The sequence below is a fragment of the Leuciscus leuciscus genome, assembly GCF_965113295.1.
Source record: "Leuciscus leuciscus genome assembly, chromosome: 1".
Classification (NCBI taxonomy): Eukaryota; Metazoa; Chordata; class Actinopteri; order Cypriniformes; family Leuciscidae; genus Leuciscus; species Leuciscus leuciscus.
In genome coordinates this window covers 69195126-69221321 of record NC_138725.1, presented here as the reverse complement: position 1 = coordinate 69221321, position 26196 = coordinate 69195126, and the positions used below count along the sequence as shown (strand labels likewise).

The window sequence follows — 26196 nt, the reverse complement described above, 5'->3', positions numbered from 1 at the left end:
AAAGGATTTTTGATATCTTTAATACTGTTGCCATGGCAACGCTTCAAACTTTAATATTCTTTTTTGATGCTTTTGAGACTCTTAACATACTTGAAATTGGATGAAACTCGACAGACACATCACATTTATTAGCCCGTAGACATGTGCAAAGTTTCAGAAACGGGCGTGGTGAGGGGCTCAGTAGCGCCACCTTTAGTCATAAGTGGGGGCTTAGTTTTAAGAAGAGTCACAAAAATCGTTATGTATATTGTTCTCATCAAGCCGGACAACTTTCTAATTTATAGTCATAAGCTGTGACCAACAGGAAGTGAGATATTTTGGTTTGAATGTGATTTTTTGGAGAATTCTCTCCCTCTCTCTCTCTGCCTCTGCGTCTCTGTGTGTGTGAGGGGTGGGGGGATTTGTCTTTTGAGTGAGATTTGTTTAAAATTCCTGTTTTTCAAGGTTTCAGGGGCTTTTGGGGCCTTAAACGTGCTCGAAAACTCTTGAAACTTTGCACACAGGTCAGAACGTGCGGCCAACAGGGCCGGGCTGAAGCTGGTACCCGGGCGTGGCAGGGGGGCTCAACAGCGCCCCCTGGAACGGGATCCGAACACTTGTCCATAAATCAAACACACTTGCATGTAATGATATGAAACTCGGTACACATATAGATCTCATCGGGCCGAACAACTTTCGTGCTCTAAGTTTTACGCCAGCCCAACAGGAAGTCGGCTATTATGGGTTGTTTGGAAAACGCTTGCTGTGGAATGCGAAGTACTCTTCCTAGAGAATTCATCCAATCCCCACCAAACTCGGTGTGCATGAAGTCAAGACATTGAGGATTCTAAATTGCGGACGGATTTTTGATATCTCGAACGGTTTGGCCGTGGCGAGGAAACGAATTTATGGCGAGAAAAGAGAAACACAAAGTGGAATAACTTCTGCATACATTAACTGATCTTGATGAAACTTCAGCAGTGTGTTCGTGGTAAGAGGCCGATCAGATGGATGTAACTATTGTGAGTCAAAGTTATAGCGCCACCAACTGGCAGCAGGAAGTGTGTCACTTTCAACATGCTTTTGACAAAAGTGGGCGGGTTAGTTTTAACTACAGTAAAAAAAAAATAGTTTGTATATTGTACTCATCAAGCCGGACAACTTTCTAATTTACATTCATTAGCTCCGGCCATCAGGAAGTCAGATATTTTGGTCTGAATGTGGATTTTTTTGCTAAATCAGCCTCTGAATTTTTAGCCACTCCTCTTAAACTATTTATTTTATTCCCACCAAACTTTTTCAACATGATGAAAATACATTAAATATGCTAAATTGTGAACGGATAATAAATATCTCAAACGGTTTTGCTATGGCGAGGGATTAATGTCCAAAAAGGAAACACTAAAAAGCCTCAAATCTTCTAAAAATGTAATTATATACCATTTATTTCTATATAAAAGTATACAAATATTACAACTGAACCCATTTTTTTCTGTTTTTAAAAAGAATTTTATTCTAAAATTAAAAACAGTAAAGTAAAAAAAAAAAAAAAAAGTCATGCATAGGGCTATTATGCCCTCTTGTGTCCAAAAGGACATCAAAATAGTATACAACTTTTTACTAGGTAGGCCAATATTGTATTTAAATTAGTGGTGGGCCGTTATCGGCGTTAACGTGCTGCGTTAACGCGAGACTCTTATCGCGCGATAAAAAAAATATCGCCGTTAATCTATTCTCCAAGTTGGGTTGGGAGATGGCTCTATATTCTACACAAGCTATGATGACGCAATCTACCCGCGGCCGCGAGGTAAACCCGGCTGCAACGCATATTCGTCGTCATCTTAAGTAAACACGGCTGAAAGTGAAAGCTGGTGAAAAAGATCGGTGCAACATCCATTATTTGGACTTGGTTCGGGTTTAAGCCGTCAGACGAGCAGCAGCAAACTATATACAGAGTGTGTGGGGTCAGCACGCCAGAATACAGTTACCTTTCGTGCTTGAACTTACAATAACACACACAATCATGCCAAAATGTCCGTTTTGTCGAGTATCTTCATAACATAAGAGCTGTCTTATGATGAACGTCAAGAGTTGTGAAAGAATGAGGCGCGTGCGAGAGCCGCGTCTCCGTCAGCTGGTCTTAAAGAGACAGCAGCCAATAAAGCTTTCTGTCAGTAAAGTTAATCAAAGAACAAAAAGAACAGAGAAAATGACTCACTGCTGTTGACTAAAGTTTTTTTTTTTTGCTATAATAAGGATTAGTCTATATTTAATTTATGCAGTGCAGTTTGACAATTTCGGTATATGTCCTAGGTCTACCTGTTTGACAGGCACAGGTAAATATGACATTTATTTTTAACTCTTGTATTATTGAGACAAATAACAATATTGAATTTATTTTAATTTGAAAACAGTGCATTTAGTTGTTGTTTCTAGTTTGAGTTGAGAAATGGGCTACAAATTTCAGCATTATCACTAATCTGTGTGTGCATTTTACTTGAGAAATAAGCAAGTTAACTCATGAAACCATTTGTTTACTATATCGCAATCACATATCGCAATATATAATCACAATATGACATTTTCCCCAAATCGTGCAGCCATACTTTTCAGAAAAATGTATTTCGTATCATTGTCTTGTGAACTAGTCATTTAGCTTTTGATCAATAGTGATTGGCATGTTAAATCCCACACCTGGTGTGTGTTCCTTTGGAGGGTGTGGTTGTCAGGTAGGGGAGGGGGTCCATGAGCTTCAGTGCCCAGGGGCCCCTGGGGGTACTAATCCAGCCTTGCTTAGTGGTGTAGCACATCATCTCAATTTTAAGAATCGTTGTTGTGTTTCTTTTTAACTGAAAAGACATCAGTTAGACAATATTCTAATTTTAAATTTGGGGTTTCATAAGCTCCAAGCCATAATAAACATTAGACCTACTTAAGTCTCTGCAGCTAGTGTACTTAAATTTTATTTATCTGCAAAATGATGTTGTATACTTACAGTTTTGCACAATATATGTTCTCAAAACTACATACACCCTTTAAAAAAAAAGACATTTAGCAGTTGTTTAGCATGGGTCTGTGTAATCTGTTCTGAAATGGTTTTATTATAATATACTGTATATCGTTATCGCAAGAGGCTGCAATGTATATCACAATATAGATTTTAGGCCATATCGCCCATCCCTAATTGATAGCCTATAGTAGTTGATAATAACATAGGCCTACCTAATGTTGCCTACGGACGGTAACAGTACAGTAGTAACCTTTTACAGTCTATGAGTAGAACAGCTTTCTCAAGCAGTTTATGATGCATTTTGGAAACAGGAGATGAGCCCCTGGTCTAATGCGCCACCTGGCTTGCGAAACCCGTTCTCAAAGACTTACTTTTATAGTCATTATTTGGGTAGCAAACATATTCTGAATGCCTTCGGCAGAATTCAAATGAGCCATTTTAATCTAGATTAATCTAGATTAATTTCAAAATTAATCTAGATTAATCTAGATTAAAAAAATGTATCTATGCCCACCTCTAATTTAAATATACATTTATTAGGTATGTGTCTGAGGATATTTTCCCACCGGTTAATCGACGTGTGACACGAGCGGGTGCTTTTAAATTGCTAATATAAATGTGAAAGAAAAATACGGACGTCCGCACGGACATTGATAATGTTGCACACACAAATCACACACACGTTGGAAAGAATGATACTTTTAAACATAACACTAAACCGCCATTAAGTGTCGCCAGGCGACCGTCTTAATGAGTGAGTCATTGATTCATTCGTTCAAACGATTCGTTTGAATGACTGAGTCATTCATGATTAAGACATATGTTTATGGATTGATCATTCAATCTTTGAGTCAACCGATTCGTTCAAAATGCTGAATCATTCAGAAATGAGAAAACACATTGCTGAGAGATGCGCGTGATGATTCTGCTGTGATCTTTTTGTTTAACTATTTTCGCTGCTGAAACAGAACAAAAACAGTCAATATTGCATCTAAAATGTAAGTGACTTGATTGTAACTGTTTTTTAACCTGTTGTATGAAATCAATGTCACAGTTTCAATCGTGACTGTATTCAGGAAACAGCCTTCTCGTCAAGTGAGGTTGCTTAACTGTTATAAAATATATCAAAACTCCATATTTATAATTTTTATAGTCAGTAAGTTGTTAACTGAGTTTGTTTTTTGTGTGCTGATCTCATTTGTTTACATTTCTCCTGGAGAAGCTGCATGAGCCTCAGCAACGCAACCTTGTTACCATTGATCAACTGATTACTGGTAATCCATTTATTAACAACTGTTGATTGCAACTTAAAATTAATGTAATAAAATTAGAATAATCTCTCGTTTTAGTGATTCCCAAGTAATTTTTTTGTCATTGACGTTCTAATCAGGCTACTCTGGTCGGGCAAGTAAAATTCTCTTTCAGGTTGGCCTATTGTATTTATATATAAATATTTAATCGGGATGTGACTTTGGGAAAATTTTCCCACCGGTTAATCGATGTGTGACACCGCTGGGGGCTTTTGAATTGGTAACTTAAAAACGAAAGTAAAATATGTTCGTCTGCACGGACATTGATAATGGTGCAGAGCGAGCGCATTGCAATCTTGATATCGCAGTCTGTTCATTATAGCCTTTGTAAAATATAATAATAAAATAGTCAACCTAACATATAAAAATTACACTGCTCTGAATAGTATGAATTGTTCTGACTATTTAAACACAGTAATCACCGCTAAACTGTGATGTTTCCAAGCACATATTTGCGCATGTGAAGAGGATAATTTTTTCCCTTCAATAGTGGAACGTGAGTGAAGTACAAAGCCTATAATGAACAAATGTTTAGCATCCAACATTTTTTATATATATATATATATATATATATATATATAAAAAATATATATATATATATATATAAACACTTAATATATATATATATATATATATATATATAGTTTTTGTTATATATATATATATATATATATATATATATATATATATATATATATATATATATATATAAATATAGCTGCGAGCAGCGATGGAGGGCCCAAGCCGGTGACACCGCCACCGCGGTGCCTTTAGTGTAACTAAAGGCACCAGGGTGGCGGTGCCACCGGCTTGGGCCCGCAATCGCTGCTCGCAGCTATATTTATATATATATATATATATATATATATATATATATATATATATATAACAAAAACTATATATATATATATATATATATATATATATTAAGTGTTTATATATATATATATATTTTTTTTTTATATATATATATATATATATATATATATATATTTATTCTTATTCTTATTTTTCTGTCAACCTTTCGGGCACTTTTGAGACCCTTAACGTGCTCTAAAACTCTTGAAATTTTGCACATAGGTCAGAACCTGCGGCCATCAGGGCCGGGCTGAAGCTGGTACCCGGGCGTGGCAGGGGGGCTCAACAGCGCCCCCTTGAACGGGGTCCGAAAGTTTGGTCCATAAATCAGACACGCTTGCATGTAATAATATGAAACTCAATACACATATAGATCTCATCGGGCCAAACAACTTTCGTACTTTTACTTTTTACGCCAGCCCAACAGGAAGTCGGCTATTATGGGTTGTTTGGAAACGCATGCTGTGGAATTTAATGTACTCCTCCTAGGAAATTCATCCATTCGCCTCCAAACTCAGTCAGCATGAAGTCAAGACATTGAGGATGCTAAATTGCGGACAGATTTTTGATATCTCGAACGGTTTGGCCGTGGCGAGGACACGAATTGATGGCGAATAATGGAAACAGGAAGTGTGTTATAACTTCTGCATACATTAACTGATGTTGATTAAACTTCAGCAGTGTGTTCGTTGTAAGAGGCCGATCACATGGATGTGACTATTGTGAGTAAAAGTTATAGCGCCACCAACTGGCAGCAGGAAGTGTGTCCCTTTCAAAATGCTTTGAAATCACCCTCTTATTTTTACCCGATTTGCTTCAAAGTTTATGTGTATAATGTAAACACACGGCAGATGTAGACCTGTGAAAGGATTTTTGATATCTTTAATACTGTTGCCATGGCAACGCTTCAAACTTTAAAATTCTTTTTTGATGCTTTTGAGACTCTTAACATACTTGAAATTGGATGAAACTCGACAGACACATCACATTTATTAGCCCGTAGACATGTGCAAAGTTTCAGAAACGGGCGTGGTGAGGGGCTCAGTAGCGCCACCTTTAGTCATAAGTGGGGGGGTTAGTTTTATCAACAGCAACAAAACTTGGTATGTGTATTGTTCTCATCAAGACGGACAACTTTCTAATTTACATTAACGATCTCCGACCAACAGGAAGAGAGATATTTTGGTTTGAATGTGGATTTTCTGAAGAATTTTCTCTCCCTCTCTCTGTGTCTCTGTGTGTGTGAGGGGAGAGGGGATTTGACTATTGCTTTTATATTGTTAATCAAGGTTTCAGGGGCTTTTGGGGTCCTTAACGTGCTCAAAAACTCTTGAAACTTTACATACAAGTCGGAACCCCCTGCCATCAGGGACGGGTTGAAGCTGGTACCCGGGCGTGGCAGGGGGGCTCAACAGCGCCCCCTTGAACGGGGTCCCAAAACTTGGTCCATAGATCAAACACGCTTGCATGAATTAATTTGAAACTCAGTACACATATAGATATCATCGGGCCGAACAACTTTCGTGCTCTAAGTTTTACGCCAGCCCAACAGGAAGTCGGCTATTATGGGTTGTTTGGAAAACGCTTGCTGTCGAATGCGAAGTACTCCTCCTAGAGAATTCATCCAATCCCCACCAAACTCGGTGTGCATGAAGTCAAGACATTGAGGATTCTAAATTGCGGACGGATTTTTGATATCTCGAACGGTTTGGCCGTGGCGAGGAAACGAATTTATGGCGAGAAAAGAGAAACACGAAGTGGAATAACTTCTGCATACATTAACTGATCTTGATGAAACTTCAGCAGTGTGTTCGTGGTAAGAGGCCGATCAGATGGATGTAACTATTGTGAGTCAAAGTTATAGCGCCACCAACTGGCAGCAGGAAGTGTGTCACTTTCAACATGCTTTTGACAAAAGTGGGCGGGTTAGTTTTAACTACAGTAAAAAAAAAATAGTTTGTATATTGTACTCATCAAGCCGGACAACTTTCTAATTTACATTCATTAGCTCCGGCCATCAGGAAGTCAGATATTTTGGTCTGAATGTGGATTTTTTTTTGCAAAATCAGCCTCTGAATTTTTAGCCACACCTCTTAAACTATTTATTTTATTCCCACCAAACTTTTTCAACATGATACAAATATATTAATGATGCTAAATTGTAAACGGATATTGAATATCTCAAACGGTTTTGCTATGGCGAGGGATTAAATTAATGTCAAAAAGGAAGCAGGAAACATCTCATAACTTCTAAAAATGTAATTATACACCATTTATTTTTATATAAAATTATACAAATATTAGAACTAAACCCATTTTATTCTGTTTTTGCTATTCAAGGAGAATGAAAAAGTTAAAAACAGGCTATTAAGTGCTATTTGGTTCAACAAAAAAGCAAACATAGGGCTATACTGCCCTCTTGTGTCCAAAAGGAAATCATAATAGTATATAAAACGTTTTACTAGGTAGGCCTATTGTATTTAAATATAAATGTATTAGGTATGACTGTGAGGATATTTTCCCATCGGTTAATCGACGTGTGACACGAGCGGGTGCTTTTAAATCGCTAATATAAAAGTGAAAGTAAAAAACGGACGTCCGCACTGACATTGATAATGGTGCACGTTGGAAAGAATGATACTTTTAAACACTAAACCGCCATTAGGTGTCGCCAGGCGACCATCTTAATGAGCGAGTCATTGATTCATTCGTTCAAACGATTCGTTCGAATGACTGAGTCATTCATGATTGAGACAGATGTTTATGGATTGACCATTGAATCTTTGAGTCAACCGATTCGTTTCAAAATGCTGAATCATTCAGTAATGAGAAAACAAGTTGCTGTGGTTCTGCTGTGATCTTTGTTTAACTATTTTTGCTGCTGAAACAGAACAAAAACAGTCAATATTGCATCTAAAATGTAAGTGACTTAATTGTAACTGTTTATTAACCTGTTGTATGAAATCAATGTCACAGTTTCAATCGTGATTGTATTCAGGAAATAGTAGCCTACTCGTCAAGTGAGGTTGCTTATATTTTATAAAATATATAAAAACTCCATATTTTTCATTTTTATAGTCAGTATGTTGTTAACTGGGTTGCTTTTTTTGTGTGCTGCGCTCATTTGTTCACAATTCTCCTGGAGAAGCTGCATGAGCCTCAGCAGGGCAACATTGTTACCATTGATCAGTAAGACATTTATTATTAACTGCTGATTGCAACTTAAAATGAATGTAATGAAATTAGAATAATCTCTCATTTTAGTGATTCCCAAGTAATTTGTTTTGTTATTGACGTTCTAATCAGGCTATACTCTGGTCGGGCAAGTAAAATTCTCTTTCAGGTAGGCCTATTGTATTTATATATTAGGGATGTGACTGTGATAACATTTTCCCACCGGTTAATCGACGTGTGACACCGCTGAGGGCTTTTAAATCGCTAACTTAAAAGCGAAAATAAAATGGAAGTAGGAATAAACTAATACATTTTATTTATGTTTTTATGTGTCCACTGTTCAACCGCAACCGCGTCACACACACACACACACACACACACACACACACACACACACACACACACACACACACACACACACACACACACACACACACACACACACACACACACACACACACATTCCAGAATTGCAATCTTGACATCGCAGCCTGTTCATTATAGCCCTAATACAATATAATAATAAAAATAGTCAACATAACATATACGAATTACACTGCTCTGTTTAAATAGTCAGTAGTACAATTTGTACCATTCACAGTAAGCAGAGCTCCACTGTGATGTTTCCAAGCACATTTTTGCGCGTGTAAAGAGGATGATTTTTTCCATCGATATTGGAACACGAGTGAAGTACAAAGCCTATAATAAAGAATAGTTTAGCATCCAAATACATTGCAAATATTGAAACATTTTGATTCTAATGAGAGGGTTACGTGAGACCAACACGGCTTACTTTCGTTTTTATTTTTACATTAAATTTAAAGGATTTGTTGTGGAATATTTTGAGTGTATCATAAAATCAGAATAAGGTAAGACAAGTAAAATTTCCCGTCTTTATTATATATATATATATATATATATATATATATATATATATATATATATGTGTGTGTGTATATATATATATATATATATATATATATATATATATATATATATAAATATAGCTGCGAGCAGCGATGGAGGGCCCAAGCCGGTGACACCGCCACCCCGGTGCCTTTAGTGTAACTAAAGGCACCAGGGTGGCGGTGCCACCGGCTTGGGCCCGCAATCGCTGCTCGCAGCTATATTTATTATTATTATTATTCTTCTCCGCATTTAATCGCATTTTTGAGGGCCTAAACATGCTCGAAAACTCACGAAACTTTGCACACGCGTCAGAACTGGCGAAAATTTACATCTGATATAGGTTTCAGAATTGGGCGGGGCAAAATGGCTCGATAGCGCCACCTATAAAAGTTCAACGGAGTGCGCCTCCCGCTATGTTCCACGTACGTTTATGAAATTCGGTACATAAATGTAAGGACCTAATACCTACAAAAAAGTATCTTGGAGCGTAGCCCTAAACACAACAGGAAGTCAGCCATTTTCAACTTCCTCTCAGATTTTTGTGCAGTTTTTGCCATTTTCATGCCTCGTACTTTAACGAACTCCTCCTACAGTTTTAATCTGATCATCTTCAAATTTGGTGAGTGTAATCTTAAGGCCTTTGCGACGTTAAATTGCGAAGATCTTGAGTTTTCGTCGAAGGGCGGGTCCTCGGCGGCCTGACAAATTTCGATGTTTCGCCATGAAACAGGAAGATGCTGAAACTCAGGCATGGAATGTCCAATCTGCCCCGAACTTCACACGTTTGATAAGCGTTCTGTCCTGAACACATGACCATGCTCATATTCAGTTACAGTCATAGCGCCACCTGCTGGCAACAGGAAGTGACATGTTAAACACTGTTGTGGACTCCTAATAACATATTAAAAAGTTCCAGCATGTGCTAAACATGCTAACAACATACTAGAAACATGTTAAAACATGCTAGCAAACACTTAGCTTAGTGCTAAAGCATCCTAATACTGCAATTAAATAGGAATTTGCTGTAACACAGGCACGGAATGTCCAGTCTGCCCCAAACGTCATACGTTTGATAAGAGTCATGGCCTGAACACATCTACATGAGAATATTGAGTTATAGTAATAGCGCCACCTACTGGTGACAGGAAGTGTCATGTTTAACACGTTGATGCCGTTCTAGCAACATGTTAAAAATACCATTGACTTCTAAACATGCTAGAAACATGTTAAAACATGCTAGCAAAACTTAGCTAAGTGCTAAAGCATGTTAATTCAATGAAACAGGATGTTGTTGTTACTCAAGAAGGCAATGTCCAATCTGCGCCAAACTTCACACTTTTGATAAGCGTTCTGTCCTGAACACATGACCATGCTCATATTCAGTTACAGTCATAGCGCCACCTGCTGGCAACAGGAAGTGACATATTAAACACTGTTGTGGACTCCTGATAACATATAAAAAAGTTCCAGCATGTGCTAAACATGCTAACAACATACTAGAAACATGTTAAAACATGCTAGCAAACACTTAGCTTAGTGCTAAAGCATGCTAATACTGCAATTAAATAGGAATTTGCTGTAACACAGGCACGGAATGTCCAGTCTGCCCCAAACTTCACACATTTGATAAGAGTCATGGCCTGAACACATCTACATGAGAATATTCAGTTATAGTAATAGCGCCACCTACTGGTGACAGGAAGTGTCATGTTTAACACGTTGATGCCGTTCTAGCAACATGTTAAAAATGCCATTGACTTCTAAACATGCTAGAAACATGTTAAAACATGCTAGCAATACTAAGCTAAGTGCTAAAGCATGCTAATATAATGAAACAGGATGTTGTTGTTACTCAAGAAGGCAATGTCCAATCTGCGCCAAACTTCACACTTTTGATAAGCGTTCTGTCTTGAACACATGACAATGCTCATATTCAGTTACAATCAAAGCGCCACCTGCTGGCAACAGGAAGTGACATGTTAAACACTGTTGTGGACTCCTGATAACATATAAAAAAGTGCCAGCAAGTGTTAAACATGCTAACAACATTCTAGAAACATGCTAAAACATGCTTGCAAACACTTAGCTAAGTGCTAAAGCATGCTATTGCTGCAATTAAATAGGAATTTGCTGTAACACAGGCATGGAATGTCCAATCTGCCCCAAACTTAATATGTAACATGCAAGAAACATGCTAGCAACACATAGCTAAGTTCTAAAGCATGTTAGAAATGCTAAAGGAAGTTGTTGTAACTTAAGCATACAATGTCCAATCTACCCCAAACTTCACACGTTTGATAAGCGTTCTGTCCTGAACACATGACCATGCTCATATTCAGTTACAGTCATAGCGCCGCCTACTGGCAACAGGAAGTGACATGTTTAACACTGTTGTGAACTCCTGATAACATATAAAAAAGTGCCAGCAAGTGCTAAACATGCTAACAACATACTAGAAACATGCTAAAACATGCTAGCAAACACTTAGCTAAGTGCTAAAGCATGCTATTACTGCAATTAATTAGGAATTTGCTGTAACTCAGGCATGCAATGTCCAATCTACCCCAAAATTAATATGTAATATGCTAGAAACATCATAAAACATAATAGAAATGCTAAAGGAAGTTGTTGTAACTCAAACATACAATATCCAATCTGCCCCAAACTTCACATACTTGATAAAAGTCCTGCACTGAACACATCTACAAAGCAATATTCAGATATATAACCCCACCTACTGCCAACAGAAACTGAACTGGTTAACACAGTAATGCAGTACTAACCACATACCTATTGTGTACTAAGCATGCTAAAAACATACTAAACATGCTAGCAACTACTATATACTGTATACCTCCTTAAATGCACATTGCCCAACCATGCTCTGTCTTCCTAAAGCCAACGAGTGACGATGGCACGGGTGCGAGGGCCCTTTCATCGCTGCTTGCAGCTTTAATTCCCAGAATTATTGTTTGTTGGTTAAGTGAAATCACTAATAAATGAAAGTGGCCCAAACTATCTGAATCTGAACCTAATATATCCCCATTAAACGTATTTCTCAAAATGCTTACTCCAGCAGAACGTTCAGTGCCATGAGAACTCCAAATATCATTACCCCACTGAGATTTCCACCATTTGTAATCATCTTTAGTAGAATGACATTCCTGAAGAAAACAAAAATCTGACTTGTGTTTTTTAGCAAACAAAAAAAGAGCTTTCCTTTTGACACTATCCCTGAGGCCTCTGGCGTTAAAAGATACCAATGACAATGACATAAACAACGAACAATATAAAGAGAAAAAAAATCAAGCTAAGTAACTGAATGAACCACTCGTTCAACTCACTTTCCTCAAAAAGTGCAAACAACCACAAGAAAAAAACTGCCCACCCGGTACTTAAGTGTTATTTAAGTTCAGAAAAATAATAATAATAAAGGTTAAATTTAAGTTTTTGTTTTCAAGTAGTAACCATTTCAAAGCATAACGTAAAGAGGAGGGGAAAAAAAAAAAAGTTTAAAAGCCTTCAATAAAATAATGTTTATCTGTGTTTAAGGAAGATATTAATATAAAGTAGTCTACTGCTTAATACCATGAAGATAATATGTATTTAGGGCAAAAAGAAACCATGGTTTGAATTTAAGAATTAATTCCCCTGCCAAAAAAAACAAAAAAAACAAAACAAAAAACAAAACAACCTAAGCAGATCGCACGTGAATCATTGAAAGAAACGGTTGCATATGAATAAACGTTACTACTAAGTAGGTTTGTTGGCTAAATCTTTAGCAGACAGTCTTTTACCCTCGATGACAGCGAAGGGACCGTGAAAGCCAGCCCTCTTCCCTTCCCTCCTCGCCCTCTCTACTGTCGGCCACAGAAGAGTCCTTGCATCCTTATCTTTCTGCGAGAGATCTTCGAAGACCTTAATCTTCTTCTCCCTGAGCAAGTCGGACGTTTTGGCGTCTTTCCAAACTGTGTCCCGTTGGGAACGCGATGAGAAAAGGACAATTATGCGACGGGAGGACTTTTCTGCAGCAGAACGAGGCCCCAGTCGATGAGCGATGTCAATTCCGAAGTGCAGATCAGCAGCGATGCTTGGGGAAACCTGGCTAAAGAGGTCGATGATTATCCGCTTCACGTTCTCTCCTGAATTCTCCGGAATACCAGCGACACGCAGATTCCACCTTCTCTTGTAAGCATCCAAATCGTTACACCTATCACGAAGTTCAACGTTTTCTTTCTCCAGTTTTCCGATTTTCTTTTGCATCTCGTCAGATTTTTCATTCAAACACTTCACCTGTTCACCGTGGAATTCGAGAGAGCTGATTATCTGTTTAATAGAGTTCGAATTCTCAATCACCGTCTTTTCAACTCCTTGAATTCGGCGCAAAGTTTCTTCGTGCATGGCCTCCATTCTCTGCATAAATCTCATTAGCATAGTATCACTCACCACTGGACTATCAGAACTCGGTTTGCTTTTTTTGGCAGGATTGGGTTCAGGTGTATCTGGTAAAGGCATGAAACCATCAGACTGTCCAGCAACTGTCTCCATATCATTGCTTAGAGTTCTCCTTGCATAACTATGCATAGCTAGATGAGTTTCTTCTTTCTCTTCCATATTCTCAAGTCAGTGCATTAGTTGTAGCAAAAGCACGTGCTTGCACGTCGATAGCTAGCTTGGAGAGAAAAGGTACGTGCGTCTGAAAAGTTTAACAAAAATATTTACAAAGAAAAAAGTCTGTTAAAGTGCGGCTATTCGAAATTATTTCTGAACATGACCAGTTTAAAAGTAAAACCAGGATTTGAGCAAAAGTTTTTAAGAGCTACTGCAAAACCGTCTTGTCACGACGCCATCTTGGCCTCGTCCCGGACTATTATTTTGTTGAATAAACCTGGGGAACTACCGATGACGTCACATGCTCAGATTTTCTTGACCAATCGGCTGACAGGGGCGCCTCATGACCGTCCACATGTGCAAAACGAATTTTGAAGTCATTTATTCGTTTTTTGCCCGTGAACTAAAAAACGAAAAATCAAGCCGAAATCTCGTTTTTTCGTTTTTTGGAAAAAACGAAAAAACGAATAAAGGCGCCGTTTCTCGTTTCTGCTTATTTCATTTCAAATAGGAAATGAAATGGACGGAAGATACCCTGATTGTTTTGGACCATCAGGAAAGGGGCGTTTCATTCCCGCCCACGTGTAGAAATCAAATATTCAAGCTGTTTATTCATTTTTCTACCTCAGAACGAAAAATCAAGCTGAATTCTTGTTTTTCGTTTTTTTTGGAAAAAATGAAAAATCGAAAAAGGAACAGTTTAAATTTTTTTCTACTTTCAATATTACATAAAAACGACTGAATGAATGATACACATTGCTCACTCAATTGTAAACTAATGTGGTCATCAAACATTAAACAGCTTATAAATCAAAACTGCTTAATGTTTCCAAATGAAATGAAGCGTAGGCCTAACCCATGAAGAGAAAACGACTGAAGCTTGTGTTGGACTCGATTTACTCCATCTGTGTTTGATCATCGTTCTGAATCTGATCAAGGCATAGTCTTTGACAAAAATGTGATTTTCTCAACTATTTTGTTTAAAATGTTGCCTTTCTTTATGAAACTTACCAACATTCAAGTGTTGATAAAAAAGAATGCATGAAGCTAATAAAATGTTTTTAAAATTAAAGTAGAGTTAAGGGTATTTTTGAAGTATAAAAAATAACATTTGAACATAGTAGTATAGGGGCCTACTGCAACTGCAAAAATTGTATATAAATAGCAAACTATAAGTATAATGTTAAGTTCACTTAAAGAAAACTTGTAGTATAAAACTACTAAACTAGTAGTTTACTGAGAGTATACTTCAAATTTGCTACAAGTATTAAAATAGTAAACTACTAGTATACCCATAAGTTCACTTGCATTACAAATGAGAAACATAATTATGAACTAGTTGTGCACTTAAAGTTTACTACTGTTACACTTATAGTACACTTAACATGTACTTTTATATACTTAAGTGGGCCAATTTAGTCCCAAGCGGTATTAAAATAGTACACTTACAAGTTTACTACTAGTACATATTGACATTAGTATACTTACTACATAAAGTATACTTAAAATATACTTGAAAATTACTCAAGTATACTTCATAAAATATACTTGAAGTATACTTCTTTTTCGTAAGGGTGTGGTAAATACCTAAAGAGTTACATATACTGTACCAAGTAAACATGCAAGTGGCTACATGTAGTGTGATAGAACTTCAAGACCTTAGGCATAGTTGTCTAAAGTAACATGAAAGCAAATAAGAAGAACCTGTCAAAGATTAGTTTGATTCCATAATAACCCAAGAAATGCTAAGCAAGTGCATCTTTATTATCTGGAGGGCAGGCTACACGAATAAACAAGGTATGCAAAGGGGCGAAATGGATCGCTGGGTCCTACCACCTTGGTGAAAACTAGCTGGGACCCGAGGGGTATATATGCCTCTTGCAAAAGCTTCAGCAGAGACCATTGAGGAACAGGCTTTCACCCCATAGGTGATATCTTTTCCCTTCAAGGTTTAGTCATAGAACCTCACTGCAACAGAACGATACATCCACACAGAGCAAACTAAACTAATCAGATAGCAGGATTAAACAAATAACAAACCACAAAACCAACATCATCAATAAATACAACAAAGAATACAGCAGCATAACATTTAGGTATTACCTAATCCAACAGCATTTCAAACATAATATGCTTCCAGCTTACTAGCAAAAGTGGGCAGTGAATGAATCTTTGTCTCCAACCAGTAAGACATATTTTCCCAAAAGGTATTTGAAAAAACACAAGAAAAAAAAAAGGTGTATATAATGTAATGTGTATGCAATTAAAAAAAAAAATGGTTTGTCATAAGCTTGCAAAACATAGTTATTATACAGAAATGTGGGATATAATATAGAATTGAAACAAGAACGAATAAGTTTGTTGGGAAGCATTGCCCTGAGGTCATTAGGCTACCATTGAAGAGAAGTGATGGGAGTTCACAAGATCCATCTGGCATGTTGACAGAAGCATTTTGTACTAAATGTATAAAACTTTTTGGAATGGCATTTAAGACACGCTCAAAATGTTTGCGTTCACATTGTAAATTGTATTTAGTACAAAAGTCTCTAAAAGTTAAGTTAACAATCTCCCATCTTCATCCATTAAAATGAAGAACTGACCAAATACCCTTTTCAAGCCAATCAAGAACACATAGAGACTTGTATCTAGATACAATAAATCTATTGTTCCATATAGGGATTATATGTGGAGAGAAATTGTGGTTATATAATAACTTCCAATATAACAAAATCTGCTGGTGAAAGGAAGATAATTTGATTGGCAGTCTGGAAACAGTAAAATCAAATCTCAGTAGAAAATCAATTCCACCCAATCTTCTAAATATACCTCTGGGAATACAAAACCAGAAATTAGTTTCATTTGTTATAAATATTTTAAGCCATTTGACCTTCAACATACCATTTAAGTCAAAGGCTTGTAATCCGCCATTTTCATAATCTTGTATAAGATTTGCCCTCTTTATATAGTGCACACGTTTTCTCCATATATAATTGAAATTAATTTGATTAATGGTCTTAATAGCTCTATTAGAAATGGAGAGACAAGATGCAGGATAGATACACACTTTCTATTTTAGTTAAATAAGATAGACAGATCCCTTTGCATCCATGCATCAAGCCTGCCTTTGCATTCATTCCACCTATTTTGCTTTTCCATCATGACCTCATCCTTAGAAATGTTTATGCCCTAATATCTGACATTCGACTTGACTGGAATATTATATGCAACATTAAGAGGGCATTCGTGTATGGTAATAATTTCACATTTGCCGATATTGAGCTTTAAACCTGAGAATTAGGAAAAATAGTTAACTATCTCAATTACTTTTAGGAACCTGGTCAAGACCTTTTAAAAATAATGTTGTATCGTCAGCCAATTGACTCCTGTCCAAACACATTTAATTTTCCAATATTTGAGTTTTAAAAAATTAATTTTAATTTTACAAAAAATTTCTCCAAACCCAAACATTTTCAAACATTTAAAAATGAATGAATGTTCTAACATATCAAAAGCTTTATAGAAGTCTAAAAATAAAATAACCCCATTATCCTCTGTTTCTTGATTATACTCCAGCAAGTCGAATATTGTTATGTATAGATCGCCCTCTAATGAATCCAGTTTGTGTCTCACCAATAATTTTTGATAAACCAAGTTTTAAGCGATTATTATATATGTGGGTTAGTAATTTATAGTCATTGTTTAGTAAAGTTATAGGTCTTAAATGGTCCAACAATCTAGAGTCTTTTCCGGGTTTGGGAATAAGAGTGATTAGGCCTTGTCTCATTGAATTAGGCAAAACCGAAGCTTTAGTAATTTCCTGAAAAGCTGCAAAAATAAAATCCCTTAATAAGTCCCAAAAATGGCGATAAAAATGAGACGTAATACCGTCTGGGTCAGGTGATTTATCCAATGACAGACACATAACAGCAGAATCAAGCTCTTCAATTGGTAATTCTGCATCACATATCATTTTGAATTGTTCATCTATGTGAGGAACAAATTCTCCAATTTTTTTAAAGAGGGAATTAGGGTCTAATATTAAAGAGGACGAAGAATACAAATCCTGATAAAAGTTGACGATTAGCTATTACTTGTGAATTAGAACACTCTGCACCATTACCATGAATTCAAAATTGATCATATTTTTTTTACACAGAATATTTCACTTGTTTATCATTTTTCTTATTGTTTAGTGCACTTTAATCTTTAATCAGAAACATAAATTTAGCATCAATTCTCCCTCTTGTTTAATTAAAGAAGCAAAGGCTAAATTTGTACATTATTTTTTTGAGACAAAAAAAAAAAAAGTGTTTACAAATAAGGGAGAGCGGGGCACAACCTTACGCTTTTAGACTTTCTCAGTTTGTGAGAGTATTTATTTTTCCCTTAATTTCACACATGTCTAGTACAATTATGTGGTTTTGTTTCATTACAGTTTCTCTCAATTGCTAAAACACTAAACCTATTGTCTGAACCAAATGCTCAGTTGCCTGAACCCACTGATTGAATCAATCGCTCTTTTGACAAAACCATAAGCACTTTTCACCTGTTTAGACACAACTTGCCAACACATTTTCATTGTGATGCACCCGTGCTGCATAATTGTGAGCACAAGTTACAAAAGTCAAACACAATTTAAGCACAGGTGTCACCTCTTGAACACAACAACTCAAAATTGATCACACTTGTGGCTTATGATGTGAGGGAACATATACAGTAACTTTATTTTTACATGGGCTTACTGTACACAAGTGGCAAACACATACGATTTCTGTTTGTTTTTACAAGTGCTACGTGTAAATCCACAAGATTTCTGTTTTGTCTTTTTGTACAAGTGCTAAATGCACAGGTTTTTTTTTTTGTTTTGCAACATGTATTTAGCCTACAGTGAACAATAATCATTTACTGTATTTCTCCAGCTTCATGTCCTGAGCATTGTGTTTTCTATTTTTTTTACAGTGTTTAGTGACTGTTCAGTATAGTGTTTTTAATTTTGATTGACTCGGGGGACGATTTGACAGCATAGTTCAGTTTCGAGCACAGATTGAACTGTTTTGAGGTGAAAGTTTGGTTTTGCAAGAAGAGTCTGAGGTTTTGTGACTCTAGCTTGAAAATTGGGTTTTGTGTTCACAGTTTAGAGAAAAGGAGAGCAGCTTTCAAGAAATGTGTCTTATCAATCGAGAAAAACTGTAATACAGCGTATACTTTTCTCTTGATTTACCCTGAATGAATGAAGTGAAATGAGACAACATGCCCCATAGGTGGAGTACATTATCACATAATCATATGACAGATTTAAATGTTTTCTAATCAAAACATATAGGCCTACAGAAGACAAAATCAAATATTTTGTCAATAAAATAAAATTAATATCTTTTTCATATAAAATAAGGGCAATTTTAATCATAAAAAATAAATTTTGACAACACACACACTGCAAAACACAGCTATACAGCAAACATAGTTCGAAACATAATAATAATGAATAATTTCAGTCTTTATTCACCTCTCTCATGGTTTCTCAAAAGAATTGATAAAAGTATAGAATATAATATCATAGTTCTAATAGTAACATTCATTGTAACTCACGTGACAACATGCTTTATTTAATTCCCGTTTTGCTGGTTTAACCCTTGTGTGGTGTTCATATTTTTGTTACTCAGCCAGTGCTCGTGGGTCTGGTGGACTCGCTGCATTTTTTGGTTTTTAATTCAACAGAATCAAAAATGTTATGTTAAAATACTCAACAGATGTTTACTTCATCCCAATTACAAGCAATATAAACAGCATATATGGTTAAAATGTTCTCTTTACCTTTGTTAGATCACATTTAATAATTGCAACCTCGTGTGGGAATGGCAGGAGTAGAAACACAAAACTCACTCTTGCACTTTTTCACACTTACACACAATCTCTGTCTCACACGCAGGCACACACACACACACACACACACACTCATGCACACACATACACACACCCACAACACACCCACAGACACACAACCCCCCCCCCCCCACACACACACACACACACACATACACATACACATACACATACACACACACACACACACACACACACACTTGGATATGTGGTGTACGGTCAATCTCCATGTCGTCATAAACCATGTTTACGTTGTAATACCCATGTTATTATATACATTTGTGTCCCCATAAACCATATAAAAGAACACACAAACACTAACAGCAAGCCCTGACAGGAGCAGGACAGAGTAAAGGTACACAGGACCTACAATTTCCACACCTTTATTAGCCCCGGGTCCAGTGGACCCGAACATCCTGTGTGTAATATAAATGTGTAGGGGGGGGGGGGGGGGGGGGGGGGGGGGTGTACAGTGTGTTTTCATTGAAAATGTGTTCTGATATATATTCCTCACAGAAAATGAGCCAAGGCCAATGAGTCTCAGTTTGAAAAAATAATTAATTGTAGCATTTTTCTTTTGATAAAAAATGAAAACGGGTCCAACAGACCCGAACACCATACAAGGGTTAAACCCGGTGAGTGTTTCTGCATTAAACTATCTCAACTGTTAAATAACAGATGTAATATTAAAATAATATCATATTTCTCTTATTTTAAATAAACACAAAAAACTGAGATGAAAAATTAACACGAGTAAGAAATGTTCATTTGCTCCATCTAGTGGCAATAGTCATGAAATGCCATGTTATACTATTTTTGTCCACAAGAGGTCGGCAGAGACACCCAATGCAGAGCAATGAGTTATTTTGTATTTATATTAAAGAATGTGCTTTTTTTTGGTTAAAATGTAATTATCTTTAAAGTTATTGAAAGGTAAATAAAATAAGAAATCTTCCCCTTGGAATTATAAGGTTATATCTGCATTTTCTAAATAAAAAGTTCCAAAATTTACACAACTTAAAAAATAGGGCATCACATAATGTAAAGAAGTGGTCACAGAATACGAATATGTGAATAACTAAATTTTGATAAAAATGTCAGATAGAACCTTATAATTCCAAGGGGACGAAATACCAACTAAAAAATATTAGAATGAATAAATAAATAAATATCAGAATAAAATGAAATAAGTTCTGAATGAAGAAATGTTAATTTGCTCCATCTAGTGGCAATAGTCATGAAATGCCATGTTACACTATTTTTGTCCACAAGAGGTCGGCAGAGACACCCAATGCAGAGCAATGAGTTATTTTGTATTTATTAAAGAATGTGGAAAATGTGCTTTTTTTTGTTAAAACGTAATTTATTGTTAAAGTTATTGAAAGGCAAATAAAATAAGACCAAAAAAAAAAAAAAAAAAGAATGAATATATATATATATATATCAGAATACAATGATATGTTTTCTGGACAAAAAGGAAAAACTGGTTTAAAATGCTTAGTCATGCTGTCAATATTGTTTTATCTTGTATGTGAACGACTCAAGGACTTGTCATTCTGATGGCAGAGTTCACTGACATAAATGATGTCACAATACAATTGATAATTAAACAAGATGATTGACTTTACTAAACAGATGCATATTTAAGCATCAAGAACGGAAAACTGAGTACACTGAAATTCGATCTCAGATCGTTTGAAGCTCCGAGAGGCTATTGTTAATGCTTTGACCACAGAGCTACCGTCTGAATAGCCTAGGTCTACTATTTTCTCTGTTTTAAAAGTTTGTAACATGTAAGGCTATTTTGTTCTGAATATAACAAAGAATGCTTAAACCGACTAACATCGGTTAGTAACTGCAAGTCCTGAACATGTTTAAATTTTACGGTAAATTAGCCTATTTTAACTTATTTCACTGTTATGTTTCAGTTAATTAATCTACAATAACATGAAGTAAATGACAAGTAACCTATTGACATAGCCTTTCTAAATTATAGAAAAACTGGGCACACAATGTTAACGTGTGTCTACTTTGTTTAAATTTAGTGAATTTGAATTCGTTTAACCACAATATTTATCTTGAATATATCTGTGACCTCAGCTCAGATTACTGACACTTTTCAAAGTCTGTGATTACAGCGCCACTCAGCGGTAAAAGGCAGCAAATACACATCCCAATTTTGCCGCCGCGGGAACGGCGGCGGTAAAAGTCTCATCAAGCAGGGAAAGCCGCTTCCTCGGCTCGCCGTTCTTCAGGTTCACAAACAACTGGTTGTTCTTCGGCTGTCAAGAAAAAAACAAAAATCAACAATTATATTAGCAAGAGCTTTCTACAACTTTCCACATGATTCCTCAATCCTCCTAGATATCTGCAGTACAGAGCTGGTCAGTTTGTGCTCTCAAACCACGGGTAAGCTCAGGTATTTACAATGTTTTTTTCTTTAGAAAAGCGGTTTTGGATTTATGAGTAAAATAAGTGCCTGTGGCCAACATTCTTTGAACAGACATTTCCTACATATTTAGTACAAAAATGCACACCTAATTTTACTCATAACTCAAAAACTGCTTCTAACAGCACATATGAAAGGGAATCCATAGTGAATTAGCATTCTGGGATGGCCCAAAAAGTGGCGTCATGACTGAAAAGCTCTATTTAGCATAGCATTATCTTTTGAACCCGTATAAGCATCCCATTTATTTCAAGAGTCAGTTAGTAGAGTAAGCAATGAGGCTCTGAAAAACACCTTTGCGTAGGGCAGGTTATTGATGTGCGGCGGGCTGCTGCACTGGGTCAGCGTGTGGTAGCTGGGGTTGGAGAAGTAGTTGCTGTTGGGAAGAACATCATTCTGCGGGAGCGACTCTGGAAACAGACACAGTTACCACACATTAGCACAGCTACACCTCTGTGTTCTCTGTGTTAACATCAGTAATACTGAACCTGCTGAAGCGGTCCTGAAATATCTTTTTACTTTCCAAATGTGCTTTCTGAGTAATAATTAAATATATATCCCTGTAAACTGCAGCAGACCAGTGATCATCTTCTCATTAAGAGTTTTTCAATTGTTCTTCATGTTACATAACACTTATTAATGAATTTGACTAAACATGCATTTGCTTCTGTATGTTGGTGCTTATATTCCAGTCTTAAAAAAAGTTCAATGAATATATTATGTTTGTTTTTTTCATATGATTACCAGGCACTGCTTCTCAGATCTGCATTGGTTGGATTAAAACTTCATGTTCTTTTAAGTTTGGAAAATTCTGTACACAGTGATCATCAGAATATCTCTTTTCCCGTCTTAGAAAATATCCAGATTTTAAAACTCATTTTAAATATTAAAATAAGTGCGTTTTAACAGCACTTAAAATATGCATAACTGGAAACTAGCGAGCTATATTTGAAAACAGAAGTGTGTCACAAAGCTCAGTGCAAGTGGGCCGTTCTGCCATAGTTTAGTCAACATACAGTAAATCATAAGAATGATTACCAATGTAATTATGACAGTTATTCATAATATGATGTGACAACTAGGGATGCAACGATATTACATTTTTGGCCGCAATTTTTGAGAGCCTGATTACAAAAATAAAAGTCTCACCATTAAAATCCATGTCCCAAACACACAATTATAATGTTCTCATGATAATTTTATGCAGCCGATATGGCAGACTTGCGCTGCACGTTAACTGTACTCATACAGTTAAATACTTTACTGTATTTTCCTTTTTTTTTCGTTTCCTTACGATTCAAAACCATCATGTTGAACAGTGTGCATCTGAAATGTATGTATCTGCTTTAATACACTCACCTAAAGGATTATTAGGAACACCTGTTCAATTTCTCACTAATGCAATTATCTAATCAACCATTCACATGGCAGTTGCTTCAATGCATTTAGTGGTGTGGTCCTGGTCAAGACAATCTCCTGAACTCCAAACTGAATGTCAGAATGGGAAAGAAAGGCGATTTAAGCAATTTTGAGCGTGGCATGGTTGTTGGTGCCAGACGGGCCGGTCTTAGTATTTCACAATCTGCTCAGTTACTGGGATTTTCACGCGCAACCATTTCTAGGTTTTACAAAGAATGGTGTGAAAAGGGAAAGCATCCAGTATGCGGCAGTCCTGTGGGCGAAAATGCCTTGTTGATGCTAGAGGTCAGAGGAGAATGGGCCGACTGATTCAAGCTGATAGAAGAGCAACTTTGACTTAAATAACCACTCGTTACAACCGAGGAATGCAGCAAAGCATTTGTGAAGCCACAACACGCACAACGTTGAGGCAGATGGGCTACAACAGCAGAAGACCCCACCGGGTATCACTCATCTCCACTACAAATAGGAAAAAGAGGCTACAATTTGCACGAGCTCACCAAAAATTGACAGTTGAAGACTGGAAAAATGTTGCCTGGTCTGATGAGTCTCGATTTCTGTTGAGACATTCAGATGGTAGAGTCAGAGTTTGGCGTAAACAGAATGAGAACATGGATCCATCATGCCTTGTTACACCTGTGCAGGCTGGTGGTGGTGGTGTAATGGTGTGGGGGATGTTTTCTTGGCACACTTTAGGCCCCTTAGTGCCAATTGGGCATCGTTTAAATGCCACGGCCTACCTGAGCTTTGTTTCTGACCATGTCCATCCCTTTATGACCACCATGTACCCATCCTCTGATGGCTACTTCCAGCAGGATAATGCACCATGTCACAAAGCTCGAATCATTTCAAATTGGTTTCTTGAACATGACAATGAGTTCACTGTACTAAAATGGCCCCCACAGTCATCAGATCTCAACCCAATAGAGCATCTTTGGGATGTGGTGGAACGGGAGCTTCGTGCACTGGATGTGCATCCCACAAATCTCCATCAGCTGCAAGATGCTATCCTATCAATATGGGCCAACATTTCTAAAGAATGCTTTCAGCACCTTGTTGAATCAATGCCACGTAGAATTAAGGTAGTTCTGAAGGCGAAAGGGGGTCAAACACAGTATTAGTATGGTGTTCTTAATAATCCTTTAGGTCAGTGTATATCGGCCAATTATGATAACATTAAAAATGATCGGCCGATACATCGAGCATCTCCAGAGACAATAAGGCTCGCTGAGCAGATTCATCATTACAGTCATCATGGTGACACTGACCTGTGATAAAAAATTGTAATGTGGACTCGTAATGTAATGCATTTTCTGTAAATCTGCTTTGAAACGATGTGTATTGTGAAAAGCGCTATACAAATAAATGAATTATATTGAATATTGTATTACTGCTGATTAAATCCCTAACATAATGAGATTTATATGTGGTTTTAATAAATATAAAATTGCATAGTTAATGCAAAAACACAGAACAGAATTGTAAATGTGACAACATTAATTTTAACTGAGACATGGATTTACATTTGCATTACAAGGTTAAACTTTATTTTCAGGTGTCAGTATTACACTGTAATTATACATTTAAGCACAGAGTAATAATAATTAACTTCATAGAGTAGGATGAGGGTTTGGTTTGGGGTTGATTGTATGTAATTATGCATAATAGTTATTAGTATATGATGTGACGTGTAACAATGACACTGTAAAATAGTGTTACCAAAAAAGGCCTTTCCTCATCATTTCAGCACACCACTGGTCTGTATCTATTACTGAAGTTGAACTTATTTTGCTATTCTAAAAACTAGGAAACAATGAGATTTACCCAACTGTTGGTCTGCTGAGTGTTAGTGAGCTTTGTGAAGTGTAAACGGCAGCGGACGTGGGTGCTAATGTGAGGTTACCCTGGTCGCAGTGCGTGCCCTTCCAGCCGGGATTACAGTAGCAGGTGCCAGTCATGTGATCACAGGTGGAGTTATTGAGGCAGTCACACACCTGCCGGCAGCCGTATCCATATGTTCCTGCCTGCGGGACACTCTGGAAGCCAGTGGGAATACGCTGGGTCAGATGTAGACTCGCGCGAGTGCTTATCAAAGTGTGCTCATGAACATGGACGTCTTTACTCACTCTGTTGACAGTGGCGTCCCATGAAGCCCGTGCGGCAGGTGCAGTGACCGGAGATGTGATCGCAGTCCGCGCCGTTCTCACACTGACACACCAGCACACAGTCCTTCCCGAAGAATTCCAGCGGACAGCCTGCAGGAGAGGGACGTGTGAGCACACAGCTTGCAGAGAGAGAGAGAGAGAGAGAGAGTGAACTCACGCTGTGTGCAGTAGAGCCCCGTCCAGCCGGCCGTACACTTACACTCGCCGTCGTAAGCGCTGCAGAACGCCCCGTTGTGGCAGTTACAGGTGTGGATGCAGTTAGGACCCCACTGACCCGGGGGACAGACTACGGGCAAACACACACACACACACACACACACACACACACACACACACACACACACACACACACACACACACACACACACACATCACATCCCTGCAGCAGTGTTGTCCAAACACACACACACACACACACACACACACACA

The 26196-nt window shown here is 37.2% G+C and overlaps 1 protein-coding gene across 1 annotated transcript; it reads right to left on the bottom strand.

The window, feature by feature from the left end:
* Positions 1-21371: 21371 nt before the first annotated feature.
* On the bottom strand, positions 21372-25987 carry LOC309512283 (multiple epidermal growth factor-like domains protein 10). The gene is made up of 5 exons (XM_082187804.1): positions 25925-25987; positions 25729-25857; positions 25506-25638; positions 22478-22593; positions 21372-22016 (listed from the first exon to the last, which is right to left on the bottom strand). Exons 3-5 carry the CDS (start codon positions 25558-25560, stop codon positions 21879-21881), a joined length of 309 nt encoding a protein of 102 aa, XP_082043930.1. The 5' UTR covers positions 25561-25638; positions 25729-25857; positions 25925-25987; the 3' UTR covers positions 21372-21878.
* Between the last annotated feature and the right edge of the window lie 209 nt (positions 25988-26196).